General features: G+C 51.3%; 6 protein-coding genes across 6 annotated transcripts; 1 reads left to right on the top strand and 5 right to left on the bottom strand.

The window, feature by feature from the left end:
• Window positions 1-420: 420 nt before the first annotated feature.
• Window positions 421-2,460, bottom strand: PV08_06772 (branchpoint-bridging protein; the record flags this gene model as incomplete). Its single annotated transcript, XM_016381105.1, has 6 exons — window positions 421-954; window positions 1,006-1,211; window positions 1,266-1,598; window positions 1,772-1,989; window positions 2,040-2,253; window positions 2,301-2,460. The coding sequence occupies 6 exons, from the start codon at window positions 2,458-2,460 to the stop codon at window positions 421-423; spliced, it is 1,665 nt and encodes a 554-aa protein (XP_016234207.1).
• Window positions 2,461-4,542: 2,082 nt separating this feature from the next.
• Window positions 4,543-5,252, bottom strand: PV08_06771 (translation initiation factor SUI1; the record flags this gene model as incomplete). The annotated part of the gene is made up of 5 exons (XM_016381104.1): window positions 4,543-4,557; window positions 4,615-4,745; window positions 4,794-4,886; window positions 4,942-5,016; window positions 5,222-5,252. 5 exons carry the CDS (start codon window positions 5,250-5,252, stop codon window positions 4,543-4,545), a joined length of 345 nt encoding a protein of 114 aa, XP_016234206.1.
• A 673-nt stretch (window positions 5,253-5,925) lies between these two features.
• On the bottom strand, window positions 5,926-6,603 carry PV08_06770 (uncharacterized protein; the record flags this gene model as incomplete). Its single annotated transcript, XM_016381103.1, has 7 exons — window positions 5,926-6,006; window positions 6,065-6,081; window positions 6,133-6,230; window positions 6,284-6,295; window positions 6,366-6,382; window positions 6,434-6,513; window positions 6,567-6,603. 7 exons carry the CDS (start codon window positions 6,601-6,603, stop codon window positions 5,926-5,928), a joined length of 342 nt encoding a protein of 113 aa, XP_016234205.1.
• Window positions 6,604-8,024: 1,421 nt separating this feature from the next.
• Window positions 8,025-10,014, bottom strand: PV08_06769 (uncharacterized protein; the record flags this gene model as incomplete). The annotated part of the gene is made up of 7 exons (XM_016381102.1): window positions 8,025-8,097; window positions 8,164-8,518; window positions 8,575-8,998; window positions 9,053-9,204; window positions 9,265-9,344; window positions 9,400-9,712; window positions 9,768-10,014. The coding sequence occupies 7 exons, from the start codon at window positions 10,012-10,014 to the stop codon at window positions 8,025-8,027; spliced, it is 1,644 nt and encodes a 547-aa protein (XP_016234204.1).
• A 1,970-nt stretch (window positions 10,015-11,984) lies between these two features.
• On the bottom strand, window positions 11,985-13,711 carry PV08_06768 (uncharacterized protein; the record flags this gene model as incomplete). Its single annotated transcript, XM_016381101.1, has 3 exons — window positions 11,985-12,065; window positions 12,140-12,501; window positions 12,568-13,711. 3 exons carry the CDS (start codon window positions 13,709-13,711, stop codon window positions 11,985-11,987), a joined length of 1,587 nt encoding a protein of 528 aa, XP_016234203.1.
• An 839-nt stretch (window positions 13,712-14,550) lies between these two features.
• On the top strand, window positions 14,551-17,070 carry PV08_06767 (uncharacterized protein; the record flags this gene model as incomplete). The annotated part of the gene is made up of 1 exon (XM_016381100.1): window positions 14,551-17,070. One exon carries the CDS (start codon window positions 14,551-14,553, stop codon window positions 17,068-17,070), a length of 2,520 nt encoding a protein of 839 aa, XP_016234202.1.
• Window positions 17,071-17,098: the final 28 nt, after the last annotated feature.

The following is a 17,098-nucleotide window of genomic DNA, read 5'->3' as shown; positions in this document are numbered from 1 at the left end:
AATACAACAGCATGCAAATCACGAATTGCAAGAGTCGAAACTCGAGGCCAGTCCTTTTATTTAAAAACAAAAGGTGCAAAATATCAATTACAATATCCCCTTCAAGTTACAATTTTATTCCTCGTCTCCACAAACAACTAAAAGGAGCCTCGCTGCCTTACCTTGTGCTTCAATGCGCCCAGATTGCTATGCACTTTGCTACCCCTCGAGGGAGTGGCATTGTACAAGACAATTGTAGAACCTACTGCACAGCAAAGAGGAGAGTTCCTACCCAGAAAAACAAAAACAAGAACAATTAAGACCCGTGACCCAAAACCACCTTTGCCCTGTTGTTCGATACCCTCCGAATGCACTAGCTCAGGGCTGATGTACCACCAGACCAAATGTTCTGTCTGCAATCAACTCTGACGCGCCAATGCTTTATGCTGGCGGCGGTGGGGGAGGAACATAGTCGTTGCTTGGTGGCGGAGGTTGCGCATCCGGTGGCGGCGGCGGAGCAGCTCCATCGGGAGGCGGAGGAGGTGCTTGACCATATTGCTGAAGGAAAGAGCTGATCCCAGGAGGAGCAGATGGTGGAGGAGGGGGAACGCCATAGGTTGCTTGTTGGTCGTAACCTGGATAGCCACCGCCATAGCCATAACCTTGCCCTGGAGGCGGAGGAGGTGCTTGCTGTTGCCAGGGTGCGGCTTGGTGACCTGGAGCAGATCCATAGTCGGCTTGACGGCCTTGCTGCCAAGGTGGAAGCGAGGAACCGGTATCGCGGTCATGTCGATCCCGTTGCCAGGGAGCAGGGCCACCAGTCGGTTGCCTGGCCCATGGACGAGAATCGCCGCCACCGCTAGCACCGCGGCCACCGCCTCCGTACGAATCTCCTTGATCATAGCTTCCAGGGGCAGCCTCAATACGACCAACTGGGCCATCCGAGGGGTTTCCGGAGAGTTCTTGCATGAGGTTCTGTAAGGTGTTAATGTATGTCATTTGATGAAAGGGCAGTTCAACACATACCTCCATTTCCCGGTCGACAGCATCCGAAGGACCAAGGCGACGTTGCTGAAATCCACCCGGAACATTGTTCCGCATGTCACTGCCTCGTTGTCTGTCTGGACAATCCCTTGCCATGTGACCAGCATTACCACAAACTCGGCAGATGATGTTCGCAGTGAAGTTGCGCTGCTCTGGACAGTCATATTTACGATGACCGATTTGTCCACCTGCGAATGTTAGCTTCAGTGTCATTTGATGATGATGACGAGGGAGGAACTCACAATTCTGGCAAGCTTGATTCTCGTCGTCGCGCAGTGTTCCGTTGAGCGCGGCAAGTTCCCTAAGTTGATTACGCTTCAACTCGTTCTGTCCTTCGGGAATGGACGCCGCGGTTTCAATGACGTTGTGAATCAACTTCTTGGCCTTGTTGACCTTTTCCTCAGTGTCTGCCATAATGAGACAATGCAAGTCTTCTTCCTGGTTGCTGGTGTGAGCTGCGTCAGATCGGCCTTTTCCTTCTTTGACGGAGCCTTTGCCTCGAATGGCAATCTTGGCCCCTGATTCATTTTCCATCTTCTTCAACGTGTTACCACGAGGTCCAATAAGTAGACCGACTTTGGAGCTAAGTGTTAGTATCTGGTAGTCAAAAAGAAAACGCGATTTGGGGAGAGTTCTCGTTAGTGCAGGGTACACCACGCCTATCCACACAGCCTCATAGACAGGCGATAGCACGCACAAGAGTAAAACAAATGGGTTAGGAGCAGAGTTAGAGGGTTAGTTAGCATACTAAAGTTAATCTCGGGATAGTCATTCACTGGCACATAGACCTTTTCTTGGGTCTTGGTCGGTCGTCGGTAATCAGACGGTGGGTGATAGTTAGGAATGGTCTTCATGGCCTTCTCAATGAGCTTGTGTCTTTCATCCTCTAGACGCTTTCGGTAGCGGAACTCTCGAGTGTTGACTCGGCGACCGAAGTTGTCGTATTGAGGCGGTGGAGATGGAGACCTGTGAAATTTGTGAGCTGCTGTCGTTCATTTGTGGGTGGAAGAACATACCTATCTGCCTCCGCAGGGACAACGTCATTGATACGAAGCTTTTGACTGATCTCTTCGATACGCAAGTGAAGAGTATATGCATCAAGCTGCTCTGCTGTCATGTTTGCTTGGATCATGGTGGGAAGTCCCATGAGGCCTGCGGCTTTGTTCTCGCCAGCCTCACCCCATCGGTTTCGCTTCCTACGTCTCTTCACGCCATCGGCAGCAGGCTCAGCTGCATTTGTTAGCATCTGACATTGATCGAGAGGAGGAGCAACATACCTCTGGTAGGACTACGCCCACGCTTGCCCGAATCTCCGTACACGGGAGAGTTGGCAGAGCTTCCATTCTGCGAGTCACCGTTGCTTTCGCCTCCAAACCGACGACGTGTTCCGAGAGGAATGTTGTTCGAACCTGTAATGCCTTGATTGCGCCACGCCATCTTGACTGTTACGCCGATGAAGTTGGTTGATGTGGTCTTGATGAAATACTGAGCTGAAATTTATTTGTCCAACGCAGGCAGCAAAGGGGCAAAACACTGTGGCAACTTTGCCGAGATTGTGAACATCGATCGCTGCTTTAACAGAAGAGATGTGTCACTCGTGTCCCTCGACGGTCTTCACGACTATACAAGTATTATTGCTAATTACATACTCAGGTCTGGTGGCAGACCAGTGGTGTGAGAGACCATGAATGTGATGAGTTGGATATTGTGGGATATGATCAAGTTGAATGCACTTCAGATCAGCAACAAGTAGATTCGTTACACTAAAATGAAGTTTGCATTTGGTAGCACGCGTAATGACCTTGTAGATATCATGGTAAAGATCCTTTGCTGAAGGCGGCTAGATTACTCAAAGTTCTGTCTTGACCCAGCGCACAAGTTTTGGTGGTACTAAAGAATCCCACTCGTAGGCCTGCCAAGGTGGTGTATCAACCTGAATGAGACATACCAGGACAAAAAGGCTGAGAAGGCTGCATGCTGATATCACGTATAGGCATTTCAATCGCAACACTTGCCTCCTCCGGCGATCGTCCCTGTCCTCTTCCACTGCTATGTCCTGCTGTGTGAAAAAATAAAGGAGCATCAAGGTGATGGAAATCGCGATCCACACCAGCAAATTTCGACTCATCTTGGAAAGGTCGGGTTCCAGGGCGGCGGAAAAGCGAAATACCTGCTTACAGCCGAAGGACAGGACAATCGAAAGGCTGCAAAGGCGGACCAGAACGGCAAATGGAGAATAGTGCAACAGCCACCGAGACATCAACGATGACGCGAACACATGGGCGAGGTATGCAGCTGCCGCAGCCTGGTATGCCCATCAGCAATCTGTCTATAGTTTTCGCTCTGAATAAATGCACAGTGGGGGCCTCTTGACTTACCCAGAGGAAACTCAAGGCAACCTGAGCGATGGCTATCCGCTCGAAGATAGAATCTTCCAAGAGGCCTTTCTCGTTGGGGCCGCTAAAACCAGCAGCTGGATGGTTCGAATGCCATACGAGGCGGTAGATGCTGATGCAGATATGGCAAGCCCACCATGACGCAGATATTGTCGACAACGCACGGCAAAGAAGCAGAGGTATATGCCACTGTGGCTGGACTCCAAGCACCACAGCTACACGTGGATACCTTGCACTTCTAGCAACACTGCCTTTTCTGCCATCATCTCCATACTGCTGAGGGCCCGTCGCCGAAGAAGACGTACACACTCGGCTCAAGGATTCACGATAAGCTGGCGAGGGGTCGGTGGTCGCCAGTGGGCCGTTGTTTGCAGCTATGGCGGCTGCATTCCCCTGAAGTGAATGATCGCACGGTCAGCGGAGACCCTGGGGTAATATCGATACTCGGTAGTGATTTTGGACCAGACTATGGCAATACGCGAGGAAGAAGCGAACATGATCACGAAATCGAGAGTTAGAAAGTTCGCTGTCGTTGTATGAACCCCAGATTGCTTGGGAGTCCTTGGCATGACGAAAGGATCACTAACTAGGACCAGCTAGCCCCCATTTGGACCAGCCAGAGGCTTCCCTATAGCCACCGGGCCCCCGGGGAGGCTCTGCCGATGTCTTGATGTATTCGTACAGGCTACAGCGACAAGCGTCTGATCGAGGTGAACAAAGGGCGAATGGCAGAGATTGGCAGACTGTCAGAACTCCAATGATAACATATCCATTAGGAAGCTATCTTACGGAGCTGGTAGTGTCAGCGAGAGAACAGCCCGACCTTTAATTGTCCAGTAATCAGTGCTGCCAGCATCCCATATCCTCCCTCATGAACCCGTCCTCTTCTCTAGGACTGTGGCCTCATCACATCATCCCGAAAGCACGTTTCTATTTGTGGGTATCATAAAGCATGCAACCAGTCCCATCCTGCAAATGCTATCGTAAGTTGGCCGCTGCAACGGCCTGAAAGCGTGGGACGTTAAGAAGTAATCGTTTCAAGGAAAATGTTTCTCAATCAGGCGACAACTTCTATCTGTCCTCGACGACCGAGCAGGATAGCGCAGAATGTCGGTTGAAGCGTTTAGAAACCGTGAACCTGTGTGGCAATCAGTAAACCTGCAAACAAGCGCAATCAAGTGTCTTGTGTGCTTACCTTGATGGTTTTAGCGTCGAGCTCGAGGCCATCTTTGGCGACCAAAAACTCTTGAACATCTTTACGTTGATCACCCTGAAGCTGGATCACCTCACCCATCTCACTGTCGGTAACGATGGTGCCATTGCAAGCTAATTGTAATTAGTTGGTGTAAGAACTGAAGGCACATGTATACACACCGAATTTCTTCTTGATGACCTTGAGAATCTTCTTTTGATCGAACTTCTTAGGAAGGCCTTGAACGGTTGTCAAAGTCTTGCGACCATTTCGCTCTGTGATTTCTGCGTCAGCACGATGGTACGTATTGAGGGTGACATCGTTCCTTACGCTGAATACGGATGTGTATGTAATTCTGGGATTGCTTCGCTTCCCCAGTGTCGTCGTCGGCCTCCGCGAAGGGGTCTGTCAACAAAAGATGTTAGTCATAGTCAACAGATAAGGCGAAATGAACGTGATGGCCGAGGACCTTGAAGACAGCAACGGTGACTAGCCTTCGCAGCCCTGTGGACAGTGAAAAGGAGGCCTCAATGTGCATTTCCAGGTCGTTGTCGCTCGTTGTTGTTGTCGGGTGTGGTGGCGAACAAGGGCCGCGAGAGGGGTCGCTTACCAAAGGTTTTGAGGTTTTGGATAGTTGACATAAACTCGTTTGTCCGAAGAAAACTCGTTGATTCGAAATGAAGAATTGCCGTTGACTGGGGCTTATTGAACGTCTTTGAAACTGAGTGCGAGAGGGTTGAGTGGAGAGTAGAAATGAATTTGTTGTTAAAGGAAGAGAAGAAACAAGGCGCAGGGAGAGAAGTTGAACAGGAGGGGAAGGTTCCAGCGCAGTTTCAAACGCCAAGACTGGTGAGCCCAGGCCCGGTACGGTCGTAGTGTCTGTCACTGGCAGTCGCTTTGGCACTTTTGACGGTGCCACCCCAGGCGCTTCCCAACGCTTGCACAAGCCATCACACCTCCCCAGCTGGCCGTCCCTTACAGCCTATGTACCTACCTGCAGGTACCTCCTTGCAGGTACCTCCTCACTTGGCTACCTGGGTATTATGGACCGCCACTCTATTCGCATATCACCCATGCTACTGACCACGTCGATCCGCCATCTGAATCACACCACATCGCACAACGGAGGAATTCACAGTCTTGATCTCTTAAGCCACGGACGACAGACGATAGGATTCGATCACATCTTGCATGGTGGCGCTAGTGGCGCCAAATAATTATTGAGCAGGCATACTGCAGGTACTTAAAACATCACAACAGATGGCTGGCGTTCAAACCCCGTCCCAGCTCCTTGCCACATCTCAATCCGGCCGATCATGTCGAAGCCACCGGCAACTGTGCTTGCGAAGCCCTCGGCACATTTGCTGGAGGTGGAAGGAAGAGAGGCATGTATGTCTAGCATCTTCTATCAGCAGCTCTCCGGTAACAGTCACGTCGATCGAACACATCTTACCACTACGACAGCAAGGACTATCATACGTCAGTGTATCTGCCATAGAGTCCTGGAATGGTCACACATACCTGCCATGCCGAACGATAGATATCCAGGAGTAGCATTGTTGGATCTTTGAGCTGGAGTTTCACCGAGCCAGTTCAGGAGGGACGATAGCAGCGCAAACCTCGTCCACTCAGCCATAGCTCCAATACATGAGAATTGCGCGGCATGACTTACCACCCAAGCATTCTGTTAAAGAAGGGGTAGTTAGTACTTCTGTAGGTAGCTACACCTGAGAACAGACGGTCGTGCTGCTTACTTGTTCCGGGTGAACATCTGAGGCACATGTTAGTCATCTCGTTCTCGGCAATTATGTATTGCACTTACAGCTGCCATGGGCATGGTGCTCGACAACGTAGAACTAAAATCGGCGGGTTTCTCTTCTGTTGGCTCGACATAAGGTATGACTTGTTCCCTCGGGTTAGCTGAATGACCCTGAAGCCATGGCGTCTCGACATACCGAGATCAGTTCGGCGCATATCCTTTTTAGACGCCATGATTGCTGATTGCTTCTGTCAGTGGCAGGTCGGATCTGCCGATAATGCTGAAAGACGTCGACTACGAGACGGGGAGATCAAGTGCGAAGCTGGCAGATGTAGCCCGGCTGGGCAGAAACAAGAGCAACCAATGTTCCAGAATATTGCGGCTGAACTCCGGCCTTGGCTGCATCGAATCTACGGCGGAGCACAATACCCACAATGCAATTCCATACGTCTATCCTGCTTTCTTTCGCCTCATTCACAACACCAACATTCATCAACTTTAGGTGAGGCCCTATTCGAGATGTCAGGGGACCCTACTCTGTAGCCCACCCCAATATGCTCTGGTCTCTCTCGGGCGTCTCCCGTGCTGCTCTCTTTTTGCGGCTATGATGGAACTTCCCTCACTGCATCCGAACACCTGGTGGGAGGCCGTTTTGGTATGAGTTCTCTGAGATATAGGTCTCTTCTATATGAGCCTGTCGCCCTTCGCTTCTATTTTTCCTGTTTTGCAATTGATTGCGAAAGGGTCGGACGGGTTTTCTCCGACGGGGCAGTATACCGAAGTTCGGATTTGGATCAGACGGGGCAAAGTTACGATAGTATACAATTGACTGATTGCGTCAAACCAAGCCATGGAATTCGGATCATACCCCCCTCCCCTTTTTGGCCTTTGCGACCACAATCTCTCGTCCTTGTTCCCGGCATGACAATAGTGACGAGGTGGGATCATACCGGAGAGGAGATTAGAGAGACATTGTAACCTTGGGCTTCCCAGGGGCGTGGCCGAGGAGGATGGTGATCCGGTGGTGATGCAGAGTTCCGGAAAGGCTCCTTTTGAGATGGCATCGTCCATAAAAGGGAGTCATTTCCTCGTCTCTCGCAACGATGAAACTGGGGGTCGGATGGGTACCCAAATGATGAGGATTTTGCCGGAACCACCCCATATTCGTTATCCCCCCAGGGGGGTTCTCTGGGGAAGACAAGCTTCAACAAACAGGCTGGATGAACTTAAAATATATTCTAGGTTTGTCTGTTCTCTGCCGTTTGTCTGTGTCCGATCTAGACCTCGTCAGCCGTCGCCCATGCTTCGGTCAGCTAGTCAGGGCCTCGAACCCACCGAGTGGGCCAGTACCAGAGAAAGAAATTTTTCAAGATTCAAGGTCCTGCGCCAAATATGTCACATCATGTCTAGAAAGAGAGGGGCCCTCTCGAGCTAAGGGGCGCTGCCCACAACATCGGAAAATCCGGGGGCAACCCAAAAGCACTATAGACCGGGGCAATGGGACGTGAGCGAGCGCGCAGGTCAGGAGATGGTTCTTCTGAACGCAGTCTTATTCTTAGGTACATGGCATTTTTCTAGCCCATCCTCTCCCTTCTCCCAATAAATGTACCATTCCTTTATCAGCTTCGCGCCTCCAAGATCCCACTAGATGAGTCTATTGCTGCATAGGGGAAGAGCTGATGTGATGCCTGTAAACCCAGCTCCTGGCACGCTTGCCATAGATGTACCTGTGAAAAATTGTGAGCTGGGTCAAATTCGAAATGGATTACTGAGATTGGAATCATGGCACTTACATCGGAATTGTCAGAAGAGTGACTCCAATCGTGATGCCACCAATGACAAAGAATACGTTTCGCACACCCTGGGTCGCAACCCAGCCATTGAGGTAGAAGGTCAGGCCGAAGGCGAAGAAGTTCTTGATGAAGTTCATCACAGCAAAAGCCTCTCCGGCCTGCTCACGATGGCAGTCCACGACGTAAGTGACCACGGAGGTGGTTCCCAGTTGGACACCCAGGTTGATCAGGCCGAGGCACACAATGACAGGAATAGGCCATGGAGATTGTGCGTATGCGGCTTGACCCCAGCCAAAGAATCCAGTGGCCGTGAAGAGCACGTATGTCACCATGATGGGAAGGCGGAACTCGGGTTCTTGAAAGCGCGTCAGTAACACGCCATGGGCGTTATTTTCACTGGTGTGGACTTACCGAAAGTGCCCTTGTTGTGCCTGGACATCAGTTTCGCAACACCATCGATGGCTGGGCCGGCGACCAAGGTTCCGAGAAGCGACGCCACAAACGAGGACACATTCGTGGCTCCAACAGACACGACCGGGAAGTTATAAGGTGGGGCGGAGAAAATCTGAGACAGTGTGATCGAAATGCCGACCAACCACGAGATGCAGGTCGTGAACAGCAGAGTTGCCCACAGGACGACCGGAGAGCCGAGTAACTGGAACGGATGGCTGAGAGTTTTCCAGAATGAGACATGGTTGACGTAGCCTGAGTACAAACGCATCTCCTTGGCGAATGAGTTCTTAGTCTCAGGCTCAGAAGGTGAGGCGGCAGCGACTGTCACGTTTTCGTCTTTCTCAACCTGTTGAACGACCGCTTTGGTTTCGGTGACGGCAACCTGAATAGCGCTGTGTTAAAGATTGGACTAGAATTGATGCAGAGATTGGCTTACGTTGTGGGCACTTGTGTCGATGTTCAAAGAGCTTGACCGTTTGAAAGCGGTCTCCGGCATGAAAAAGAACGTCAGGATTAGTTGGAGGACAAATGCGCCACCCATGGCGTATAAGCAAATCTTATAGGAGCCATATTGAATAATAGGTCCGGCTAGAGTTTACTGTTAGCTCTGAAAGTCTGAGAAAGTGGATGTTGTGCAAGTGTGCTGACCGATAGGAGGACCAAGATTGATGCCACCAAGAACACCCAAGTTGAACAAAGCGGTGTAGAAGCCACGCTCGTGAACGAACCTGTTTCTCTTCGTCAGTGCTCCGTCATTTGGCAACTTCTTGACTCTTGACGCACCAGATATCAGCGATCGACGCAGGGATGAGGGCCTCCATGGGAGCCATGCAGAAACCCTGGACGACACGGGCGGCAACGAGCGCAGGGAACGACTTTGCAGCGGCTGCCCAGAAACAGGTGACTGCGAGGCCGACGGAAGTGGCCAGATAGATGGGACGCTTGCCATATTTCACTGCGAGTGCGTTGCAGATGATACTGCCTACTGCAATGGCGCAGATAAGGCCTCCTTGGAATCCGGAAATGAGTTTGCTGAGAGGAACATTAATTTCTTCCGCGATGGGGACGAATCCTGCACCGAGGAGAGGGCCAACGGCTAGAAGCGCACTCGTTAGTTGAGGCCCCAAGACGTTGAAACCATGTATGTTTACCTCCAACACAACCGCAGCCGTACGCGAAAGTCGCAGCAAACATGAACTTCTTGAACTTCGGCCAGTTGTAGGGGTCGTTGATTGAGTCTGAAGGCTGAGGGACCAGGACGATCTTCCCACTAGGATCATGCTTTAGCATCGTCGGGTCGACACCAACAATCTCGGTGTCGAGGCGTCCGAGGTCGGACAACGGGGCCGTGCCTGGCACATGCTCGAGCTTGTGATCGTCAATAATACCTAGAGGCATTGTGGCGATGAAAATTTTCTTGTTTCTTCAAATTGGACAAGGAGTATGAGGGAGTTCTGAACAATGCGAGTCGATGGAAGACGAGCTTGAAAAAAAAATCAGGGCCGGGTCCCTTCTAATGTATCTGAAAGGTCTGTTCGCAACTTGGCAATCAAGTCTGCATCGACAGTCTGGTCCACCGCCACGGCTCCACGATGTCAGGAAAAATCCCACCTTTTGGCGAACCCCGTGGGGCCCAGCTAGCGGAAACGTGACCCATATAGCAGAGCCATCTCTTTAATTGGTTTTGCGCCAAGGGCCCATGGCCATTCATGGTGAGTCAGTGCGAGCAACGGCGAGAAGTCAAACGCGACTATCGTATCGGTCCGGGGAAATTCGATGTGGGTGGGATATTGGTAGTCGATCGGTTACCCCCTGTTCAAGATTGACGGGGCTTTTCCCGACGGGCATCGACAGATCCCATGTCAGAATCTTGGGGTTACTGGCATGGGGGTGATTCCGCGTACACGTGGATGAGTGCTCTGTTCCTGGAGCTCGGGCCAAACTACCTTTGGTATTCGGTGCTCGTGTCCCCAAGAAGATGTACATGAGGAGCCACTTTTCACCCACACTCTGGACGTCAAAACTTTGCCCTCCAGAAGAGACCGTGCGACCAGTCGCAATCGACATGAAAGGCGGGCAGGCTCCTTCGATCAATGTTCCATCAGGCTGGAAGCTGGAGGTGCGTCTGTTAGGGTATTGTGCCTTGCAAGAATCCGTAAATCAGCGATTTTCGCGAACCATGTACACCGCCATTTGGCATGTATCTTACAAGTCTCATATCACAGCCATGATAGCCTTGAATCACATAGTAAATAGCTGTAAATAGTTGGATTATTTATGTAAGTATTATGTCGAATTGCACTCACTGTATTATAATAGGGGTAGATAGGGAAGCACCTGGTACACAGGGGGCTGTCGTCAACCAGGAGGCATGGGCCGAGAGTAGAGATTCATTCGCAGAACACCCCTTCATTCATTCCTCGCAACGCTTACTTTGTCTCGCCAACTTCATAGAACGTCTCTCAGAGCATGCTGCTGATCGGGGGCGAGGTAGGGTGTAGGGACCCTCTGGACACCTTGCCTACGCACCTAGGACCTCGCTGTGTTGTGTAATGTGATGCGCGCTAAACTTGAAACCCGCAGAGAGTGCTGAAAACTTGACTGAATTTGACTGTCTCACTGAGCCGCTCTTACGTGACTTCACCTTCGCTTATGACGACGACGACGGGACGGGCGCGTGCACCACGAAATCTCACATGATTGATGGGCAGTTTGACCCGGGTTCATCGCTCATAATCACCAACCAGTTCAATTATGATCGAAACTGTGCCGTTCGTTTGAGTATGAGCTGTGCGGGGAGGATATTGGGTGGATCTTCTCTTGCCCAGAGTCGAAGAAGTATTATGCACCGTCACTGGGGAACTGACAGGTCGACGCACCAGTGCTAGATGCTTCCATTTTAGCTATTCTAATTTCTGAGTATTGATGGGCCAGAAAATACAAAAACAAGAGACTTTATGAAAGAAACGTTACCAAGGCAGCAATCACAGCGTGATAATGACAATGTATTCATGTAACTTAGTAATCACTCTGTCACTTCGAATATCTAGATATGTTGGGTCGTTGAAGACTGATTTACTTTCTTGATTCCGCGCATAAATATACATTAAGATCTTGGTGAACTGCACGGCGGTATATTGCATACTGTACTAGAGGTGTTTATCTACCTCTGTAGTGATAGTATATCCGGGCTATCCTTGCGCGCACCACCAGCCTTAGGACCAGGGGTAGCCTCGGCCTTTTCAAGCTGCCGGTCAAACTTCATCGTTGTCCTTTGGCCACAGGTACTGGCTTGTATTTCAAGAGTCCGGGTGTCAGGACTTCACGTCCAGGGTCTTGTCGTCAGTTCCGCAGGTATAACCCTGCCACTAGTTCAACTTTGTTTTGGCGAAATCCCGTGGACGAACTCCACGGTTGAAAAGCTCGTCAATCTCTTCAAATGAACGTCCCTATCCCCAGAGTGTGAGTTATCTCTGGCCGTCACATAATCAAAGCACATGAAAAGGAGGGGTATGATGCTTACCTTCGTCTCAGGGTAGGCGAAATAGACAAAGATGTCTCCGACGACTAAACATCCGAAAAACAAAAATGCCACGTTACCGCCCATATTTGCTTCATCGGGATTGATCATGTATGGAAGGGCGAAAGACCAAACAGAGCTGAAAAGTCCATTAGTTGCCGTCGCCAGGCCCTGTGTTTGCGATCTAACACTCGAAGCTGGAACCTCAGAGATGAGAGTGTATCCTACGCCGCCAATGGACGCTTGATACATGAAGCCCCAAACCGCCATGAAGCCGACTTGAGTGTAGACAATGGTCGATCCATGGTCGATGAATTGAGTCAATATACCAATGACGAGGAGACAAACCGTGCATGCGATCAGGCCTAGTTAGTGCGCGGTGTTAGCAGTTTTTCTCGGCGAATCTCACGTACATACGTATTGGCACATACCGATGAGAATAGTGAGTCTTCGGCCGATTTTCTCGACAAAAACCCAGCCGCACATGCAGCCGACAGCCATGAGTCCAGTCACACCTACATTGAGATCGAAGCTGGTTTTAGGCTTCATGCCACCCAGCTGCATAAAGTAGCCCATATAACCAACCACCCAAGAGACACCGGAATTGGCCTGCAGAAAGAAGACTGAGCAGGCGATGAGGGTTCGGAGGCGGTTTGTCCCCTTGAAGCAGTCCAACCACGTGCCCGCATTAGCCGCCAGCCCTGCCTCGTGGGCGAGGAGGGCTTGAATCTCTGCTACCTTACTGTCGACCACATCCGAGTTATAAAGCCTTGCGATACTGGTTTTCGCATCTTCTAGCTTGTGTCGAGCCAGTAGACGCATAGGCGACTCCGGACAGAATGGCAAGAGAGCGGCGCCGACGCCCGCAAAGCCCCACTGCACAGCGAACATGATGCGGTAAGACATTGAGTCGTCCCTGCTCTGTGTCTGACGCATGACTCCGTAGCTCAAAAGCTGGCCGATGACAATGCTCCAATTCACAGCAGCGATCATGGCGCCGCGCAGGGATGGAGGTGCGACTTCAGAACAGTAGACTGGAGCGGTGGTAAGAAACACTCCTAGGGGTATTCCTGTCAAGAGTTTGCCTCCAAAGAGCATGGCGAGATGTCCCGGAGAGTACCATTGCAGGAAGACTCCAGCTGTGGTGAATACATAACCGACTGCCATGGCCCACCTCTGCCCGACATGCTTCATGCTCAGGCCGCTGCAGATACCACCAAGCATGAGGCCTATCATTGACGCGGCGGTGAAGGCAAGCTGCCAATTTGCTGAGACAACATACTGGCCGTGCCAAAGTCGTCCATAGTCCTCGCGAAACTTGGGTATGGAAAGGACTATCGCAGAGGCGAGACCGTCGTAGCCCCACATGATACATGTGAACAACATGTAGCAACACCAGCCAAATGCTTTGGGGTTTTGTCGAAGGCTGGTCCACCATGAAATCTTTTCGTCAACCTTGACGTGGTTGATTGGCTTGTCATCTTGGGTTGCACCACTCTTTTCGAGGTCGTTGGCAAGAGTCTCGGTAGTGAATACAGAGGGTTTCTCTTCTGCCAAACCAACAGGGAAGGACATTGTATCTACTACGGCAGGGACATAAAGTTGAAGCCGTGATCAATTGTTTAATGGGCCGAACAACGCAGGGCTTGGTGGAGGATTCGGCAGGCAAAGTGTCTGTTTGCAGTAGGGATTGAGAAGCATTTTTCTGTCGGCTGTTTCGAGGAATTTATACACAATGAGAGGTGCGGCTGTCGCGCGCAAATTGCAGAGCTAGCCACAACTGCCGGCCCATGTTCCAATACACCTGACATGAGAGCAGAAGCCGGGGAGCTACAATCCGGAGAATGCATGGCAACAAGCTCGGCTGATGCAGACCGGGGACAGAATGCGGGATGCATGAAAGTGCACTAACGAGCAGGAAACCGCACAATAACTAGTGAATGCGTCAAATATGTGACTCCGACGTCGGTCTGGAATGATCAATGTTGTAGTTGACAACGAGCAAAATTCAACGGTGACGATGGCAGTGGCATGAGATCTCGAGAGAGTTTTTTAGTCCGGAGAAGATGCAAGTCGAAGCGAGGCCGGGGCCCCTCCTGGGGGAACGTGACCCTCGGCTTAGGCTAGACATTCCTGTCCTACGGCGTAGTGATTGATCCATGTATAAATGAGTTTAAGCCATGTAAAGATCGAGTTTAAGCCATGGAACATCTTCGGGTCGCTATGACTCCACTACGGCATCGCATCGAGGATGAACTACAATAGCCGACGACGGCCTGACTGGCAACTCTGTTGACGTGTTACTGGAAGTACAAGAGCACTCTACAAGGCGACAGACGTGGCACAGCGTGATAAGAGAATATCCTCGCTTCCAGACAGACTCAATTTCTTCACCGGCAGAAATTGTCATCGCAATGGGTTCGTACAGCGGTTCCCAGCAAGGCTTCGAGTCTATCATTTCGGGCTTGACGGTAGAAGAGAAAGCAACTCTTCTCTCTGGCGCCGATTTCTGGACTACCTCGCCGGTCACTCGGGTCGGTATTCCAGCGCTGAAGGTGTCTGATGGACCTAATGGAGCGAGGGGAGGCCACTTTCAAGGCAAGACCACGAGCGCATGCTTTCCGGCTTCCGTGTCTCTGGCCGCCTCTTTTGACCGAGAGTTCGCATACAAGATCGGCAGAGCTCTAGGCCAGGAAACGAAGACGAAAGGTGCTCATGTTCTACTCGGGCCTACAGTCTGTCACCATCGGGATCCGAGAGGTGGCCGAAACTTCGAGTCCTTCTCCGAAGACCCCTTGCTCGCCGGCGAATTAGCGAGTGAATGGATCGCCGGACTGCAGAGCGAAGGGGTCGGTGCTACCGTCAAGCACTACGCCGTAAACGAACAAGAAACTCGACGTTTTACCATTGATGCCAGAGTCGACCAGCGTGCCCTGCGAGAGATCTACTTGAAGCCATTCGAGATCGCGGTGAAAAGGGCAGATCCTTGGGCAATTATGACGAGCTACAATCTTGTCAACGGCAAGCACGCCGACGAACACAAGGAATTGATCACAGACATCCTCCGTGGTCAGTGGGGCTTCAAAGGCCTAGTCATGAGTGACTGGGGTGGTACAAATAGTGTTGCTCCTTCGCTGAACGCTGGCCACGATCTGGAAATGCCAGGTCCTCCACTCAAAAGGACCGTTGACAACATCCAAAGGGCTCTTCAAACCGGGGAATTGACCGAGGACACATTGAACCAACGCGTGGGAAATGTCCTCAAGCTTCTGCAGCGGGCTGGCAAGTTTGAGAACCCAGAAATCGCTGAAGAACAGGCGGTCGACCTCCCAGAACACCGAAGTCTCATTAGACAGGCTGCTGCTGAATCCATGGTCCTGCTCAAGAACACCAACAATATTCTGCCATTGAAATCGACAAATACCAAGTCGATCGCGCTCCTTGGGCTCGCCAGAGAATACCTTGGTCATGGGGGAGGCTCTGCCTCGGTGAACAGCCACCACAAGGTGACAGCATATGAAGCCTTGCAGGCAGCCGTGGGCTCTTCAGTGCAGTTAAACTACGCCGAAGGCGCTCGAATTGTGCGCAACCTATCACCCTTGTCGGAGAATGTCTATAATGAGGAGGGAGTCCCCGGATTCACCATGAAGACATTCTCGAAACTCAATGGCGACAACCCAACCGTCTCGACCGTGCCTTCTAGTGTGTATCGTACACTTGAACCATCATCTATTGATCAGATGACACTCCTGGGCACATTCAAACCCAAAACCTCTGGGCTGCATTACATCTCGCTCTCTACGCTCGGCGGCACCAGGGTCTATATCAACGACGAGCTCGTCTTCGACTACTCCAACTCCCAGACTACGGACATCATGGCTTTCCTGATTGGCTCCCCCGGCGAAGACAAGAAAAGATATCTCTTCACGGCTGGTGAGAGTTATAGAATTCGCATTGAGGCAAAGGCCACAAAGGACACTATCTCTGGTTTTTCACTTTTCACCAAAGAAGCGATTGGATTCAGCCTGGGTTTCGCCCTGGAATCAGAACACGACGCCGATCTCTTGACTGCGGCAATTGAAGCCGCAAAGTCTTCGGACGTCGCCGTCGTGTTTGTCGGTCACACTCCGATCTGGGAGTCCGAAGGAGCAGATCGTTCTGGCATGGATCTGCCCAAAGACGGGTCTCTGGACGCGCTTGTCGTGGCTGCGGCCAAAGTGAATCCCAACACCGTTGTGGTGAATTCAACTGGATCTGCAATCTCCATGCCATGGATTGAAGATGTTGCCGCGGTGGTGCAGGCATGGTTCCCAGGCCAAGAAGCAGGGCACTCGATTGCCGATGTGCTCTTGGGCAAGGTCACCCCCAGTGGAAAATTGCCAGTGACCTTCCCCAGAGCCATCACCGATGTTCCATCATATGAGAACTTCCCCGGGGATATCAAAAATGAAGTCGTGCATTACAAGGAGAGCATCTACACCGGGTATCGACACTTTGACCGGCGACCAGAGGGAGTCCTCTTTCCGTTTGGGTTTGGGCTGTCTTATACTACCTTCGACGTTGTGGTGACTTCCGTGTCTCGAACGAAGCTGAGAAACCACGAGACACTGACCGTGAGCGCTGACGTTACAAACACAGGGACCACAGAAGGCGCCGAGGTGGTTCAAGTTTATGTCGGTGCTGGTGAGGGCACCTCGGCGATCGACAGGCCAGCCAAGGAATTGGCCGGGTTTGCAAAGGTCCACCTCAGGCCTGGTGAAGCCCGAAAGGTGGCCATTACTTTCGGAAGAGATAGTGTGGCATACTGGAACGAGTCCAGAGATAAGTGGTCTGTCGACAAAGGTGCGTACACGATATATGTTGGGACATCAAGCGTTGATATCGCTGGAAAGTTGGAGGTGGAGGTGCCAGAGGCCTTCGACTTTGATCCTTGAGCGTGTGGCCTAGTATCTGGATTTCCAT

Source organism: Exophiala spinifera (genome assembly GCF_000836115.1).
Source record: "Exophiala spinifera strain CBS 89968 unplaced genomic scaffold supercont1.5, whole genome shotgun sequence".
Lineage (NCBI taxonomy): Eukaryota > Fungi > Ascomycota > Eurotiomycetes > Chaetothyriales > Herpotrichiellaceae > Exophiala > Exophiala spinifera.
Note: the sequence above shows the minus strand (reverse complement) of the source record. Positions and strands in the feature narration are given on the sequence as shown.